The sequence below is a fragment of the Python bivittatus genome, unplaced genomic scaffold, assembly GCF_059951505.1.
Source record: "Python bivittatus isolate LINGU-HERP-01145 unplaced genomic scaffold, Pbiv_v1 ctg000350_np1212, whole genome shotgun sequence".
Classification (NCBI taxonomy): Eukaryota; Metazoa; Chordata; class Lepidosauria; order Squamata; family Pythonidae; genus Python; species Python bivittatus.
Window position 1 is genome coordinate 42,981,403 of NW_028277074.1, and position 16,185 is coordinate 42,997,587.

The 16,185-nt window shown below is 37.1% G+C and overlaps 2 protein-coding genes across 3 annotated transcripts in view; one reads left to right on the forward strand and one right to left on the reverse strand.

Annotated features, from left to right (window-relative positions):
* TMEM131 (transmembrane protein 131) overlaps nt 1-10,692 on the forward strand; it is an 87,278-nt gene extending 76,586 nt beyond the window's left edge. The window contains exons 32-41 of the mRNA XM_088145015.1: nt 34-209; nt 1,038-1,162; nt 2,095-2,216; nt 2,382-2,540; nt 4,001-4,160; nt 5,548-5,669; nt 5,757-5,853; nt 6,351-6,448; nt 7,664-7,827; nt 9,733-10,692. Coding sequence (XP_088001141.1) covers nt 34-209; nt 1,038-1,162; nt 2,095-2,216; nt 2,382-2,540; nt 4,001-4,160; nt 5,548-5,669; nt 5,757-5,853; nt 6,351-6,448; nt 7,664-7,827; nt 9,733-10,023 — 1,514 coding nt within the window. The 3' untranslated portion in view covers nt 10,024-10,692. The remainder of the gene's footprint in view (nt 1-33; nt 210-1,037; nt 1,163-2,094; nt 2,217-2,381; nt 2,541-4,000; nt 4,161-5,547; nt 5,670-5,756; nt 5,854-6,350; nt 6,449-7,663; nt 7,828-9,732) is intronic.
* The window catches only part of LOC103060619 (uncharacterized), a 38,986-nt gene that overhangs the window by 4,339 nt on the left and 18,462 nt on the right, over nt 1-16,185 (reverse strand). Inside the window, exon 7 of one of the 2 annotated variants that reach the window (XM_088145022.1) lies at nt 5,792-5,881. The exons of the other annotated variant lie outside the window; for it this stretch is intronic. Coding sequence (XP_088001148.1) covers nt 5,819-5,881 — 63 coding nt within the window. The 3' untranslated portion in view covers nt 5,792-5,818. Of the gene's footprint in view, nt 1-5,791; nt 5,882-16,185 lie in introns of those variants that run through there. 2 annotated transcript variants of the gene reach the window in all.

The following is a 16,185-nucleotide window of genomic DNA, read 5'->3' on the forward strand; positions in this document are numbered from 1 at the left end:
GTTGCTGATTAGAAACTGCTTTTATCATCCTAGGGAAAGGAAAACCATTTCAGCGAAAATCTAAGCCCCCAAAGAAACGTGAAGAAAAGGAACAGAGAGGAAAGGGAAGGCAGCAGGAGGATGAATTGAGAGATGCTCTAGCAGATGATGACAGTTCTTCAACTACAACAGAAACTTCAAACCCAGATACTGAAGCTGTTCTGAAAGAGGTACAGAATTTTAATTGGAATATCTTGGATGGCATTTAAAAATCTACTTCAGTAGATTTTTAAAAGACGTTACCAACATCACTGCACTTTTTAAATTCTATATTAATCTGTTTCAGTTACTCAGAAATAAACAGTCAGATATACTATTTGATATGGTGGTACAGTTCCATCTTTTGTTGCTATCTTTTATAGTATTAAAGTATGAGGCAATCTTGTGCTGAACCTTATTTAGTAAAGTTTCATCTTCTACAACTAGGTAAAACCATCCGTTTGGAAGGGAAAATAGATTCACCACCACCAGAGTGGGGTTAGAGCCGATTCACAATGCAGGCAGCTGCAAGGATCCAGTGTTTTAGAGATGTACAAAATGTTCTGTGGACAAACCATCCCTAGCTACAAGAACATAGCATTATGGAAACTTGATTATTTAGTTAAAGTTCTGTCCAAGTAATCTTTAAAGTTAATTCTGGTGAAATAGCTTTAAGGAAGAGTTCTCAGAAATCAGATATAAACAGGTTTCAAATTCCTAAATGCTAATTTTATAATTAAAAATGAGATTATATGATTAAAAAGGCTATTTCTAGAGGTTAGCATTATATTAATCCAGCTTCTTGGATAAGAATAGAATAAAGTAATGTAGGATTAATCCATAACCTTTAATAAGTATATGGTCATTTTTGTGAGACAGCTGGGAGAAAGGAAATTTATCTATAATAAAACTAGTGTTTCCTTTTTATAAATAAATAAAGTGTGTGTGTGAGAGAGAGAGAGAGAGAGAGAGAGAGAAATGCAATTAATGTTTTCTTTTGGTTTTGATTCTACTTTCAGGAGCCAGAAAAGCAAAAGGGAAAACAGTTAATACCAGAGAAACAGGAAAATGAAATACATGTAAAGCAGAAAAGCAAAAAATTATCAATGAACAAGAAAGATGCTCCAACAGATTTCAAGCCGAGGTAACTATAGTACAGTTATAGTATAGTCCAAATAGTTCTACCTTCTTTACTAGGTACAGTGGTACCTCTAGTTACGAACTTAATCCGTTCAGTGACTCTGGTTGCAACTCGAGTTGGTCTCAAGTCGAGGTAAAGTTTCCCATAAGATTCAATGTAAATATGGTTAATTGGTTCCGCCCTCCGAATTTGGTCGCACCACGAGGCAAATTTCCCCATAAGGTTCAATGTAAATACGGCTAATCCGCCCTCCAAATTTGGTCGCACCCCAAGGTAAATTTCCCCCATAAGGTTCAATGTAAATATGGCTAAACAGTTCTGAAACATGCATTTTATTTTTAAACCTCAAAAACCTTCCAAACGCCACAAAAAGCTTCCAAACGCCACAAAACACACCACAAGCCTCATCGAACGTCTCCTTGCTACCGCGATCTCGCCCACAGGAAGCCGCGACCGCGTGGCAGCAGGGAAAATGGCCGCGGATCCGGTTCATAAGTAGAGGCGGAGTTCGCAAGTAGAGGTAAATTTTTGGGGCCGGAGCTGGTCGTATCTTGAAAAATTCGTAAGGAGGGGCGTTCGTAACTAGAGGCACCACTGTATATGGAAAATGATGTGCTTTGGTTTCAGTTATGTGATTTACAGAAATGAATCAGTGGCTGTAATTTCTTCTGTGCTAAGGAGGCTCTGGAAAATGTGGGAGATGGTTGTAATACGAACTGAGAGAGAGAGAATTATAATTAATGGAGTATTTTGCCCAACAGAAGCCTTTCTGCAAATAAAATGAGGCAAACATTTTTTCTGCTGTTATGACAATTAAAGCTAGCAATATCATATTGATGAAGGTCAGAGAAGTTCTGCATTTTAGAAATGTAAGTTTTTTTTCACTAGTCAGTCTGCTACAAAGCCTTTTTTCTGTGTTCATACTTTTATTTCAGTTCCTTTGAGGCATCATGTCCACCACTGGAAATTAAACAACACAAAAACTTTTCATCAAAGCTATCTGGTCAGCATACATGCACAAATGGACTCAAATCAAGAAACTTTCAGAAAACAAAAGGTATGGTTTAACACTTCTAAAATAGGGAGACATTTTTGAATATGTCCCCCTAATTTGAAATGGGTTTCAATTTTCCTTTCCTGGTTATTCTTCATTGACCCTACATTTGAGGTTGAAGAATTTTCTACCTTAGTAACTATGCCTTTTTTTTTTCTTTCTCTGTAGGTACAAGCATGAAAATTATGGATAGCAGGCCATCATCATTAGCAAAGTTTTTCTCTGGTGGCTCTGGTCAAGAATTAGGTAATACCAGCAGTTCAGAAGGAGAAAAAGATTCACCACCACCAGAATGGGATTCAGTGCCAATTCACAAAGTAGGCAGCTGTAAGTATCCAGCATGTTAGGGATACGCAAAAGATTTTGTTCCCAGAACAGCTGGTTTTAGGTAGCCTGTGCCCAAATTGAAACATGAGCTATATTAGGTTTGGCCTGCATACAGAAAAAATAGAGCTATTTTGTTTCCAATACATATGAAAATAGGATTGTTGTGGGTGGGGTGGGTGGTTAAGCACACAGCTGCATATGCTGTGTAAAAGAAAACCCTCAAGGTTAAAAAAAAATCCTGAGGGGTTTCTTTTATACAGCATATGCAGCTGATGGTAGCTGATATGCTACACTGAAATATTAAGGAAGAGAAGATGGCATCAGATACGCTGGAAAGATCAAGATCAAGACCATTTGAATATTCTGCAGGGGGACCATCAGTGGTGACAGCTGAAGAGAGGGAAGGTGCTGGGAAGATCAGGGGCTGGGTGGGTCAGCATGCAGGCCATGTGGAAAAGGAGAGGAGTAGGAGGTATCTCACCAGCCTTAACCTCCTCACCCTTTAAAATCACTATACAATCCCTCTGGATTTTGCTTCATTCAAAGCACAGAACAACCAAAATGTTTCAGGTTTCATTTCTGCCAGACTGCAGCCAATCTATAAAGATTCAGCAAAACTTTCCAAAACACAACATTTTGTTTCAGATTTGGGAAAAAAAGCATATTTTTTTCATTTCATACACACCCCTGCCATGTGTCAGTTCAACTTTATGGTGACACAGCCTGATGTTATTTTTTTTCAAGCACAACTCTTACTTTTGTTCAGTAGAACAGTACAGTGAAAGTGAAGTGAAACCTGACCTGTTCTGAAGGATAACTAACCAAAGGCTATTTGATGGCTTGTTTTTGCATGATAAATATCATTTTCCAAACCCTGCCTCTCTTCTCATAATCACTTCCTGCAGTAAGAGCTTGAGAGAATTCCCGAAGTTCATACACCTGAGGCTTCCATGCTTTTGTTAATGGAAGAAATCATTGGAACTTCCATACACCTTTGGTGTGGTTCAAGACTAACACCCATTTCAGTTTTTCACTGAATAGGGAAAGTTGATGAAACGTCCAAACTCTTAAAATAACACTCTACACAACAACCTAGCTCTTGATATCTCAACATTCAGACAGATTTAAAAAAAAAAATACATGAAAAGAAGCTTTTTACAAGTATGGTCACACAGTCCTTTAGTAAGGGAGCTAAAGATACATGGAGTTATCTTAATCCCCCCCCCCTCCTTAAACTGTCCTAGGAAAAGCTATTATAAAAATGGGGAGATGGGTGCGAGTTTGAAACTATTTTTGAAAACTAGATATACTAGGCTGCACAGCCCTCCCCTCTTGAATAGCATGCAGCTTTAATTAGCATATAATAGCCAGCTTAAAGGACCACTTGATTTGGTGCTCTACTAAGTGTTTTCGAGGAAAATAAATATGATAGGCCTTAACCATTGTGTTCTTACTTCCAGCTACTGACAACCTTTATAAGTTGTCCCTGCAAACTCTTAGTGCGGATGCTTTTCTGAAGCAAAGACAGACCTCTCCAACATCTGCCTCTCCGTCTCCACCCCCTGCATCATTGGCCTATGTCTCACGGAGTAGTTATAGCAGTATTGTGAACAACCGCAAGTATGTTCAGATAAAAACTTAAAAACAAGAATTTTGTACCCTTATCAAATACATTTTTAATATACCCTTTTACTTTTTGGTTGAAACTTCTAAAAATTTGTTTTCTCTTTTAAATGTATGAAGCAATTTATTGAGAGAAACTCCAAAATAATTTTTTCTATAGAGGGTTAAGATGTAGTTACATTCCCAGCAATCAAGTGAGATTTCTAAATAAGCTGACAGAAGTCAGTAACAATTAAAGGCAAAAGTAGAACTGAAATATGAAAGGAACGAATTTGGATGGAAATACTACATACTGATTAATGCAAAACTGAGGAGAGCTGGAAAACTCTCTCCATGATATTCTTACATCCCTTGTTTAGTTAGCTGTATTTTATTTTTTCATCCCTTCCTTTCTCTTTGTTATGGTTGTCTATGCACCTTCTTAAATGTCTAATAAAATACAAAAAAAGAAAAAAAACCCACATGCTGAAGACAGTATTCCTAACTACCTCACCACAAAAGATGATACTGATACTGACACTAATAATTTCAGTGTCAGGTTGAAATGTTGCTATCACCCATGCATTTTACATTGTTAAATTATTTCATTTGCTTAATTATTTAGTTCTATCTCTTTTCTGTTTGCTGATTTATGTGATCATTACTATTTTGTTACCTGATTGAATTTAATAATAGGTTCATTCATGTCCATAATATGCTGCATTAAGATCTGAGTAGAAAAATATGATCTTACAATATATATTATTATTTATAATACATTAATGCATTAATAAAATAAAGCAATATTCAGTTCTCTTTGGCAAGACCATCTCATCTAGTCTTTCAGCAACATGTATTCTGAACACTAAGCAGCTTAATATTCTCCATACATATCTCTCATTCTGCTTTTAGCTAGAACTAAACACTGTGAATAGCAAATAAAGAACAACAAGAAAAATAAGTTCCAGAACTCCAATGTGAGACCATAGCTTTTAGGACAGGTAGTATCTACTTGCACATCCATTATTAACTTATATTAAGACCATTCTCCAACCTTCACTGCCAGCTTCCAACAAGCAAAGTCAATGGGGAAGCCAGCAGGAGGTTGCAGATGGTGGTCACATAAGCGTGGGATGCTGTGACCACATGGGATTTGCCTAACAGCAGCAAGTGGGACTGCCAAAACTGCTGTCATAAGTCGATGTGGTCACATGATGTTGTACCTTACATCTGCATCGCTTGGTGACAGAGTTTCCAGTCCCAATTACTGTCAGTAAGTGAGGACTACCTGTATTTGTAATTGCTAGCTCTTGTAATCATATTAATTTTCACTTCGTTCTGCTCTGTCACAAATTCCAATATGGTACATTGTAAGGGACAATATATGCCTTTCCATTTCTTGTAGAGAATCAAAAAGCAAACTGCTCAGTGGTGCCAAGCATAAAGTGACAAAGGCAACCTCTCTTCCTGGCAGGAATGGAAATCCTACTTTTGCTGCTGTAGCTGCCGGTTATGATAAAAGCCCAGGTAACACACAGGCTTGAAAAAGCCATTTTTCTGCTAGGCTGTAATTCCAGGATCATCTTATTTACTAATTGAAACGCATTATTCCAGGTGGCAGCGGCCTAGCGAAGGCTTTACCAGTTAAAGCCGAACCTTCTGGCTGCATGAACGTTTCACATGCAGCTGTTGACAGCGATGGCTCTGACAGGTAATCTTTTTGAAACAGAACACTGAACCTGTTGGGATAGAAGAACAGAAGTTTCACGTTCAGCGTTCAGGTTCTGCTCTTCTGTGTTATTTAAATAAACCTTCCTTAGTTAAATTTTCTGAATTTGCAGGGCAGGCTAATTTGCATAGTATTGCATGTCTATAGGTTTGTATTAGAACAATGGTTCAAAAATCCAGCATTCCCTTTTAACATGGTATTGAGTGATAATGACCAAATATGCCTTTCTCAGTTTTATGGGCAAACTAAAAATGACTTAATTCAGTTATCTAATGATTTTGTTCGTTATCTAATTTTTTAAAGTGCAGTTCTCATGGTATGTATCAATAATTCAGACCAGAAATTTTCTATTAGTATTTTAGCTAAACTTGATTTTGAGGTGCTGAAATTGATAGCCTATATAATGTTTTAATTGTATTTCAGTGTTTGTCACACTGAAGTGATTTTCCTAACAAAAAAATGCCCTTCTTTTCTCTTAGTTCTGGTTTGTGGAGTCCTCTTAGCAATCCTAGCAGCCCAGATTTTACACCTTTGAACTCTTTCTCAGCATTTGGAAACTCTTTTAATTTAACTGGAGGTAAGTGTTGTGAGTAGTGTATATTTTAGAAAATAAATAACTGAACAATATGCATATTTTTAATTGAAACTGCTTCAGATAGTAGCTAATTATTCTGATCAAAAACATTACAAATAGTCAAGGTTTACATTTATATTCTAATGAAAGTATTAAGACTTTCCACTGTCTATATTCTATATCCTTTTTGGGCAGGGGCTGCTGTTTCTGCTTGAAGGAAAGAACAGAATGTGTATGTGTTTGCACTTGTGTGTTCCTGCGTATGAGACAATGGTTAGTTAGGAAATCAATTTATTTTTATTGATATACATGTAGTCCTCATTTAGCAACAACAATTAGGACTGGCAACTCTATTGTTAAGTGAAGCAGTCTCTAAGTAAAACCACGACTGTGCTTATGAACTTACTTCAGTTTTTCTTTGCTTTACAGACCTGCAAAGATCCTAATGCGAGGATTGATCATAAAGTTACTTTTTCATTCCAGTTCCCTGTAACTGTGAACACTCGCTAAATGAGGCAGTTGATAAATGAGGACTAGCTGTGTGCATTTTATAGGCAATTAATCTGTGCCTCTTAATACCCTTTTATTTTTGGCCTGGCCTTCCTTTTATTGGAGCATGGCTTCTGGCGCATATATGCTCACACAATTGTGAGACATGTACACATTTTTTAGAGTGAGGGAAATTCCAGGATTAGCTTTATTTAGACTTGGCAACCCTAGATTGATAAGGTGAGAAGGTAAGGGTTCACAGTATTTTTGTCTGAGTTTATAAATAGTTCCTTACTGTTTTTTGGTTTGTGGGGGAATCATTTTAAATTCAGGGTAATCTTTCTATTAGTTAGATAAGGTATTTAGCAAAATTGCAGTAATTAAGACAAACCATTTTTTAACAAATAATTTAATACATAAGTATAAATGTCAGCAAAAGGCTGACTTCTAGTATTTTAGAACCATCATAAAAGTTAGAGCAAACTCTGGATGCTTAAATTGGATTGCTCTGTGGCAGCATCTAAGTTGTAGCAAAGACATTTTAGTCTTTACAAGCACCAAGCAGCATATGCAGCACACTTATGTCTGATATCTGATCAAATTTGGTCTTAATATGAAGGCTCCTATTTTACTTTCAGGATGCCAATGTTTTGTTAAATTACTGAAAATCAAAGCTTTGTATTTAAAATAGGACTCATGTTTGTGTTGATTTTTCTTACCCCCTCTTAGAAGTTTTCAGCAAACTTGGAGTGTCACAGTCTGTTTATGGTCAAGATGCTCAGCGAAACTGGAATGAGTTTAGCAATGTTCCTTCATCCATCTGGGATTCTTCAGCTACAGATTTCATGCCTTCCTGGCCTACAAGTTCAGGATCCCCAACTCACACAACTTCAGTAAGTATCTATTTTTCACAGTACTGTGTTTAAGTATCTAAGATGATTACTTAAATTATTTGAAATGCTGGAGATGTGCTTAATTTATCTGACAATTCTTAATTGTTCTATTTTCAATAACTACTGAATTCTGACTGTGCAGTCAAATTACCCACTAAGTTCTTAGATAATAAAGGACACTGGAAATCTGAGTCTAAGGTTAATCCACTTGGATGGGTGGAATATGCACACAATTCCTGTTTATCTTTCAATTACAAGCCATGTCATTCATGTCTGCTAAAGTGCAATTGAATGCTCAAAATTAGATTCTTCAAAACTCTGAAGTATCCTGAATGTCAACATGTAAAACCTAGTTATAGTCCTATGCATCCACGTAGACTGTCTTTCTTAAGGACTCAGGTGGGTTATAACAGAGTAAAAAATAAAAAATGACAACAATAAACCTTCACCACTCCTCCCCTAAGACAGGCACTGCTTGCTGATGTGCATGCTTCATTTTAGCCCAAAGAATGGTCTAGGTGTTCTCAAGTTGCACACATTTATTTTCCACTCCACTGAAAAAGGGTAAAGACTGGGTAAAATACAGACTCAGTGAAGTCTGTTCAGGAGTTCACCTAAATATTTGAGAGCTTAAATTTGCTTGTATGTAGATGTCAGAACTACAATGTTCAAATCCCAGCAAAGAAAAATCTCTTGAAACTTATAATAAGTTCAAAAAGAAATTCATTTATTGAGATGTACATGCAGCTTCAAAGCATTGCTGATACTAAAAGCCCACGCATTCCCAATCTACTTCTACCCTTTCTTCCTACCTCCCCCCTCCTCAGCCAGTTCGTGGTTCTCATGTTGGTACGAACTTGCACATTCCTGGCCCTAGATAACAGTCCAACTGTGTTAACAGTTTTCCCTTCTCCCACCTAACATAAAATGGCAGAAACGAAGCAAGCAACTAATGAGCTGATAGATTGATTGCTGGAGGTTCTGTCAGTAAATTATAGGGTATAGATATTTCTGGCGGGCTTTATGCATCATGTTTATGCAGAGTCAGATGACAGCTTTGAAATTAGATACCACTTGAAGATCTTAATTGGTACACTTCCCAGGGAGACAGGGGTCAGTATGAGCAACGGGGGATTGAACTGAAATCTGACCTATTCTGAAGTGCTAGATAATTGAGTTTATTGAGCAGGATTAATGATTGCTGGCTAGTGCCAACCCACATTAACCTCTTATCAGTGGGCAATATCTTGATTGTCAGTCTAATGATACAGAAGTACTCAAGGTATGAATCTGATTTTTGAATGCAGCTCTATACTTTCTATGGGCAATTGCATTAATCAATAGCATATTTGAACTAAATACCTTGGTTTGGTAGCAGGGTTTTAAGAAAACTCTTTCATTTCTGTTGTATGCTATAATATTTCTTATGTTAATTAGAGAAGGAATGCAAAGGCCATTAGCAAAACATGAATTAAGCTGTCAGGCACTCAATATTGATGTTAGCCCTTTGAGGTAGGCCAGGTCAGGAAACATAAGAAATACAGGAACTCCACTTTATTGATAAACTATAATAACCGAATCTTGAAAGCCTGACAGCATTTTCCTTTCCTCCCTCTTATAGCAAAGAAAATAAAACTTTTTAGTTTATTTCTCACATTCTCTTTCTTCCCAGGCTTAATTTGGGTTTTGCTAATGGCCTTTGCATTCCTTCTCCAAGTCACCTCTGTGGTTCAAACTGTTGAGGGTAGAATAGTAAGCAGATGAGTCCCACATTCAATATATATTGACATCTTTAATCAAAATCTGAATAATGTCATGGATTTTTTTAACCTGGTAGTTATGATGACATGTATGATAAACATCTTGTGGTTTCTTTTTTTCTTTTTTCTTTTTTTAATAATGCAGTCTATCCTTGGCAACCCGAGTGGCCTGTGGTCTACAACTACCACTCCATTCAGCAGTTCCATTTGGTCAAGCAATTTGAACAATTCCCTTCCATTCAACACTCCAGCTCACCATTTGCCGGGTATTGACCTTGGGAGTGAAAACACCCCGCCATCCCCTGTTACTGCCCCCACAGTAAACAGTTCTGAAGAGTTGGGACAAGCCTATAATCCTTGGCTAATTTGGAGCCCTGCAATTGGGAGAAGAAGCTCAGATCCTTGGCCTAATGTGCATTACCCATCTGAAAATTGAAATTAAGCGAAATAAAGTGACTGTAATTATTCAGATGCGATCATGGTAAATTCTGTAACATGCCTGAAACATAATTCACAAGCCATTTGTTCCTATTCTTTTTCTTTGTTCCTCCCAACAAAACCATTAAAGTCTAATCATACATTCATCACTTGCTCCTCTTAAAGTCTGTCTTGCAATTATGGTAGTATGAAATTGCTGATCTGATTGGAGAGTCTGGATGTGCAGTCAACAAAATCTACTCCACTATGACCATGGTTCTGGCTTTTTACCATCTACTATTTAAGTTTTTTTAAAACTTGCTAAGTTAAAAAATACAGTGATTTTCATCTACCATGCTTGATTTAATTTTTTTTCCAGTATTATGCCCCCAAACCTAATTTTAAGGAGCATCTTGTGCTAAAAATGCAAAGTATTTTTTTTTAAATAAAGCTTTGTTAAAAGACTCTATGAATGTAAAAACCTTAGGAGCAAAAATGGCTGAATCTAAGAGCATTCTGTTCAAACTATACATTTTATGTGTCTGTTTGTACATTTGTAAACCTGAATGCGTTTTTAAGTTGAACTGAACTGTGCATAGCCAATACTTGTGGATGACACAAGATTCCTTGTGCTTTTTTACCAATACAACTTTGAGTTGTAATTGAAAAATAAATAATGCTTTTTTCATTTTTGTGTTACGTCTTCCTTATATACCTTTTGTAGTATGTTTGAATTTCAAACATTTGACAGAGTTTTGGCTAGGATTTATGTAAATATAACTCAGTTTAATCATAGGACAGGCTTTCTTTTAATCTAGATGATCTTTTGTAGTCCACCCTAGATATATTTGCTACATGAGCAGTTGGACTGTAGTGAACTCTGATCATTCTAAAAGTTGACTGCAGAAGAAAACATTGTATAAAAATAGCTGTGCCATATTAACTCTTTTTAAATGGCAGCTACAAATGAGCTTGCTAGCAGTTTTGTGACAGCTGCTGCAGCTGAGTCACCAAACAGCATATCATCTCTCGTACATCCACCATGGAAGAACGTCTATTTACCTTTGCTGTGAAACATTCTGCATAGGATACTGATTACATATAAGGCAGCAAAATGGTTGAATATATTTTCAGGGCTAGGAAGGTAAGACTGATATTCTGAAGGATGGATTTAGAAGCCTTTGTTTTGTTTTTTGGTTGAGTGTTGACTTGTGGCAACTGCATGAACAAATCCTTGCAGTTTTGTTGGCAAGATTTTCAGAAGTGGTTTGCCATTGCCACCTTCTTCCTAGGGCTTAAGAGAGAGTGACTGGTCCAAGGTCATCCAGCTGGCTTTGTGCCTAAGGCAGGACTAGAAGTCATGGTTTCCCAGTTTCTAGCCTAGTGCCTTAATCATTATACCAATTTGGCTCTCATTTAGAAGACTAGATTTTGTCTTTTAGAGCAATCTTTTACATCAGGGAGATTTTCTTAAACCAGTGTTAATACGTACTGTATATTTCCAGTAGTTACCCTAATTGAAAACATTTTCTCCAACACTGCACGATACCTTTCACTTTAGAGCAGGGAACTTTCAGCTGAGAAGCCTTATCCAGCCTATCAGTCTAGCCAATTGACTTCAGGGGGGACCTCCCTCCATCACCAGTGATGATGACTGATTTGCAGCTGTTTCATAAGACAAAGGGAATGGCATTGTCTGACAAAATTGTCTGAATGATGATGCTTGAAAATGCGTCTTCAAGGACTAATAGTTGTCAGTGAGAGCACTTTTAAACATCAGCTTCCACCAAAGACTTGCTTCACAATGTTCCCAATGCCATGAGTCAGCTCTTCTCTAGGAGCTGGCTAAGTGTTCCTGGAGTAGAGGAGATTGGGTCTTGATTCCATCCCAAAGATATCATCTATCCTATTGGAGGAGGCCAGCAAAATTAGAAAATTCACCAATCATTTCTGATTGCAGGGCTAATTGTAGGAAAGAAATGCCTAGTTTTTATTTGTTGGAATCTTATCCCTTGCAATGGATGAAATAAAACGTATAACAGCTGCATAGATTGAATCCTCATGGAGATCCAACCTTTGAACTTTAGTCTGAAAGAACAGATCCACCTACACGGTGTGTTTTCAGGAATGCAAGAAAGGCATCCACTAAGTACAATCAAAGTTGAAGTTTTTGGGGAAAAACATCTGGCAGGTTATTTCATATTATTATGATAATGAAAGCTTTCCTCATATCTGCATCCTTTACCCATGTATGCTGTATATTGTACAACTGCTGGTGAATAAATCATATCGTAAGTTTATATGGGCTATATGTAGGATAAAACTCTTCACATAGGAGGTGTTTACCCCATCACCACCAAAAAAAAAAATGTTTCTATGTTGTTACGTAGCCAATCCTGCTTAAACTTGGAAGTCAAGCACCACCACTGGCACTTAGAGTACGTGGATTCCATTGCCGGGTGTACCTAGTCCAGTGTTGTCCAAACTTGGCCACTTTAAGATGAGTGCTGGCTGGGGAATTCTGGGAGTTGAAGTCAACTCATCTTAAAGTGGCCAAGTTTGGACAACACTGACCTAGTCACAAGTAAGTACTTTGGGAGCCGGCAGACATTTCACAGTAATTCAGCAGAATCCCTGCTGAAGCAAAAGAGGTTTTCTTATATCGGCTGCTTATGGGGAACGTACACAGGCTTTCATGTGTGCGTGAGAGGGATAAGCAAAACACGCCTCAAAGTGCCTTGTATAATCTGCAGCTGAGTTTCAGGAATCGTCTTAATACAATCACAACTTAATCCAATTTATGACTGCTAAATCAAAAAAACCTGCTGTTTATGTTGTTATGCTACAGTACAGAATATGGTAATATTTTTATTAATCTTGAAGGGTTTTTTGTTTCCATTATCCATAACCATAGAGCAAGTAACACAATTTCACTTGCATTAAAAACTGGTATACATTAGTATTTCTATGGAAACATTATTTGTAATTATACCTAGGCAAAATAAACATGTTTTCTTTAATTAAGTAAACACTTTGAAAGTAAGAAATGCAAAAGCTACTTTAGGAATCTTTTTTTTTTTTATTGTATTTACCCAAAATGCAAGGGAGGGGAGACTCCAGTGATGTATACTTGTAGAGATAAGTGTAATTTGTCTAAACAGTTGAAATGGAACTCATACCACTCCCAACATCTTTTATGACCAACATTTTGTGCAGGAGTAATAGTACATTCATTTATAAGGAGGTGGATGACATGTTTCCCCTGCCTCTATTTTTTATCTTATTTTATTTTTATGACTTACATAGCTGCCCATATTGTAACAACAACCCTGGGCAGCATACAAACAGTAAAAACAACAGAAACCCCCAAACTATAAAATAAAAACTCTTTTTCTGTGATTCCCGAAACCTCTTCCAAGCAGTGTCCTTAAAAAATTGAGTTTTCCACCATTTTCAGATGAGAGACTCCTGAAAGCTCTAGCATAAGTCCTAAAGGTTTAAAATCTTTGTAAGATGTAAGAAGAGAAAGGCTTAAAATCTTTGTAAAGATCCCGCCACCACCTGCACCTAAAAATGAAGAAAATGGGAAATCCTGGCACCATCATCTTTATATCATTACCCTGTCCATTGCAACTTTCATTTCTCCTAACTGCTACATACAGAATCCAGCCTCCAAAAATTGTCTACTCTTGATTTATAAGGCATCTCTGTCCTTTCCTAGTCCATTTTACGTGCATGAATGGACATGCTATTTAATATTTCAAACGTCTTTTCTGAATGGCTGAATTCAGTACTTCAATACTTGACTTATTCTTAAAATCCCTGCAATTGGGGGAAGGGGCGGGGAGGAGGGAGGAAATCTTTCTAGGCAGCCTACCTAAATTTTGTTTGCATACTTTCAAATTCATTCAACTTGCACTTACTTTCAAAGCCCCTGTTATTTTTGTTTTTAAAATAAACATGCTATCTTAGGCAGATTTGAATGAAAAGGTAACATTATGAGTAATTAGTAAGTAGTTCTCATAGTTCGGTTGGATAGAAAGAAAGTGGGCAGAGGTATTTACCCTCAAAGGAGGTAAGTACGACATCATTGCCTTTGAAATGTTTAATTGTTTTAGAAAAGCAAAATATTGATAGAACGACCATTTTTCAGTGGATGTCTAAAAGTTTTGTTTTGAAATGATGGTGGAAGAACAATACGTATAATAAAACTGCAGTTCTAAAGTTTTGTATCGAAAATGCTCCCTTAAAACTACTCCCTAATCAGATCTATGTTGCTTTGGACCCAAACAATCTTAGGGCCCCTAAAATTCCATCCTGTATCCCCAGGACCATAGGATTGTTGCTAATAAAAGTAATGGTTAGGTCGAAAAGAGAGGAAAGTCTTATCTGAATGTTTGGAATGGGATTAGTAAAAGGATTTATCCATCCTCTGTCCCCTTGAGAGCTGGAGTTCTTGAAGGCTAGAGGTGTGGACCAAGAAGGAATAAAAGCTGGAGGAAATGCAGAAGTCAAAAAGGGAAGACATGGAACTACTTCTGAGCTTCTTGGAATGCCTGTCTTGTGGATGGAGGACTGATTCTGCAAACTTTCACTTTTTCGAGGAGCAGAGAGAAGGAAAAGAACAGAATATTTTCTAAGACATCGGTTCCTAAGGATCTCTCTGACAAAAGTGCGGTAGGATGCTTGGAATTACGATCTTTTGCACCTGAATGGTTTTGTCCTGTTGAAGGGCCAGTTTCCTTTGAAATGTACAAGCGCAAACCTCTTTGTTTCGCACAGTATCTGCATACAAGGATTTACTCTTTTGCAATATGCTGAACAATACTGCAAAATCAAGCAAGGTTTCAGATTAAGTTTCATTTGGGGGAAGGTACAAGGCAAAACCGGGCTTCATTCACAGTTATTCTGCAAACTGATAGAAGCCAGCTGAGGAAGCAAGCTCTATCAACACCAGGTGCTAGGAACTTGATTTTCATTTCTGTGTCTTAAGGAGTTTACTGTTCTCAGTTAAACAATATGCTACCAGCGCCCCCATATGGCTATAAAAATGGTTACCTAATATTCTGCTGCTATAATTTTCTATGCTAAGAATGGATCCAAATTTAGTTATACTAGGATTAATCTTCATTAGTTCCCTTACCTTACTTTGGCATAGTTTGACTCTAACCCAAGATTACACATTTTAGTTATTTATTTAGTGCAGATTATTTTGCTCTTAATGTAAAAATGTCTCTAGAGTCCCTCCCTTTGGGTACACAGTCTAAAGTACACCATCAAAAGGTAAATAAAATAGAAGGAAAAAGAGGAAGAAAAAAATAATGAAGATGGCAGTTGGTTCAGTTGCTTAGTTAGATGGCTCAGATTATATTCTAGTCTGATTAGAATTAGAATTTCTTCCATTGAAATAAATTCAATAAGAAAGTCTGCTAGTTAATTAACAGAGAATCTGCCCTAATTTCAAGAAAGTGGGGGAAAAAGAGCCCACAACAATAGGAGGAACTTATTAATCCTTCTGTCCAGAGAACATAGAAACTGTGTTCTAGATCAGTGTTTCTCAAATTTGGCAACTTTAAGATATGTGGACATGCTGGCTGGGGAATTCTGAGAGTTGAAGTCCACACATCTTAAAGTTGCCAAGTTTGAGAAACACTGATCTAGAGTCTATACGGTATTTGTTATAAAAAGGGACCCTCTTGGGAGATTGCTTTAGAATTTATAGCAAATAATATGTTTATCATAGGTAGCTTCACTAAAGATGTCTTTCAGGACAATATGGGCTGTGTGTCAGACACTAAATGTTATTTGTGATGCAACCTGGAACAGTGTGGTATACATTAGTACATGTACAATATGGAAACAAGAAATAAGAAATTATGATAAGTTTGCTTAGAGTACAAGGTATAAACACATTAGGTAAAAACAAACATTGCTAAGATATCATAATATATTTGTTGTTGTTTAGTCGTTAAGTCGTGTCCGACTCTTTGTGACCCCATGAACCATATTGCGCCAGGCCTTCCGGTCCTTCACTGCCTCCCTGAGTTTGCTCAGTTTCATGCTCATTGCTTCAGTGATGCTATCTAACCATCTCATCCTCTGCCGTCCTCTTCTCCTTTTGCCTTCAATCTTTCCCAGCATCAGGGTCTTTTCCAAAGACTCCTCTCTTCGCATTAGGTGA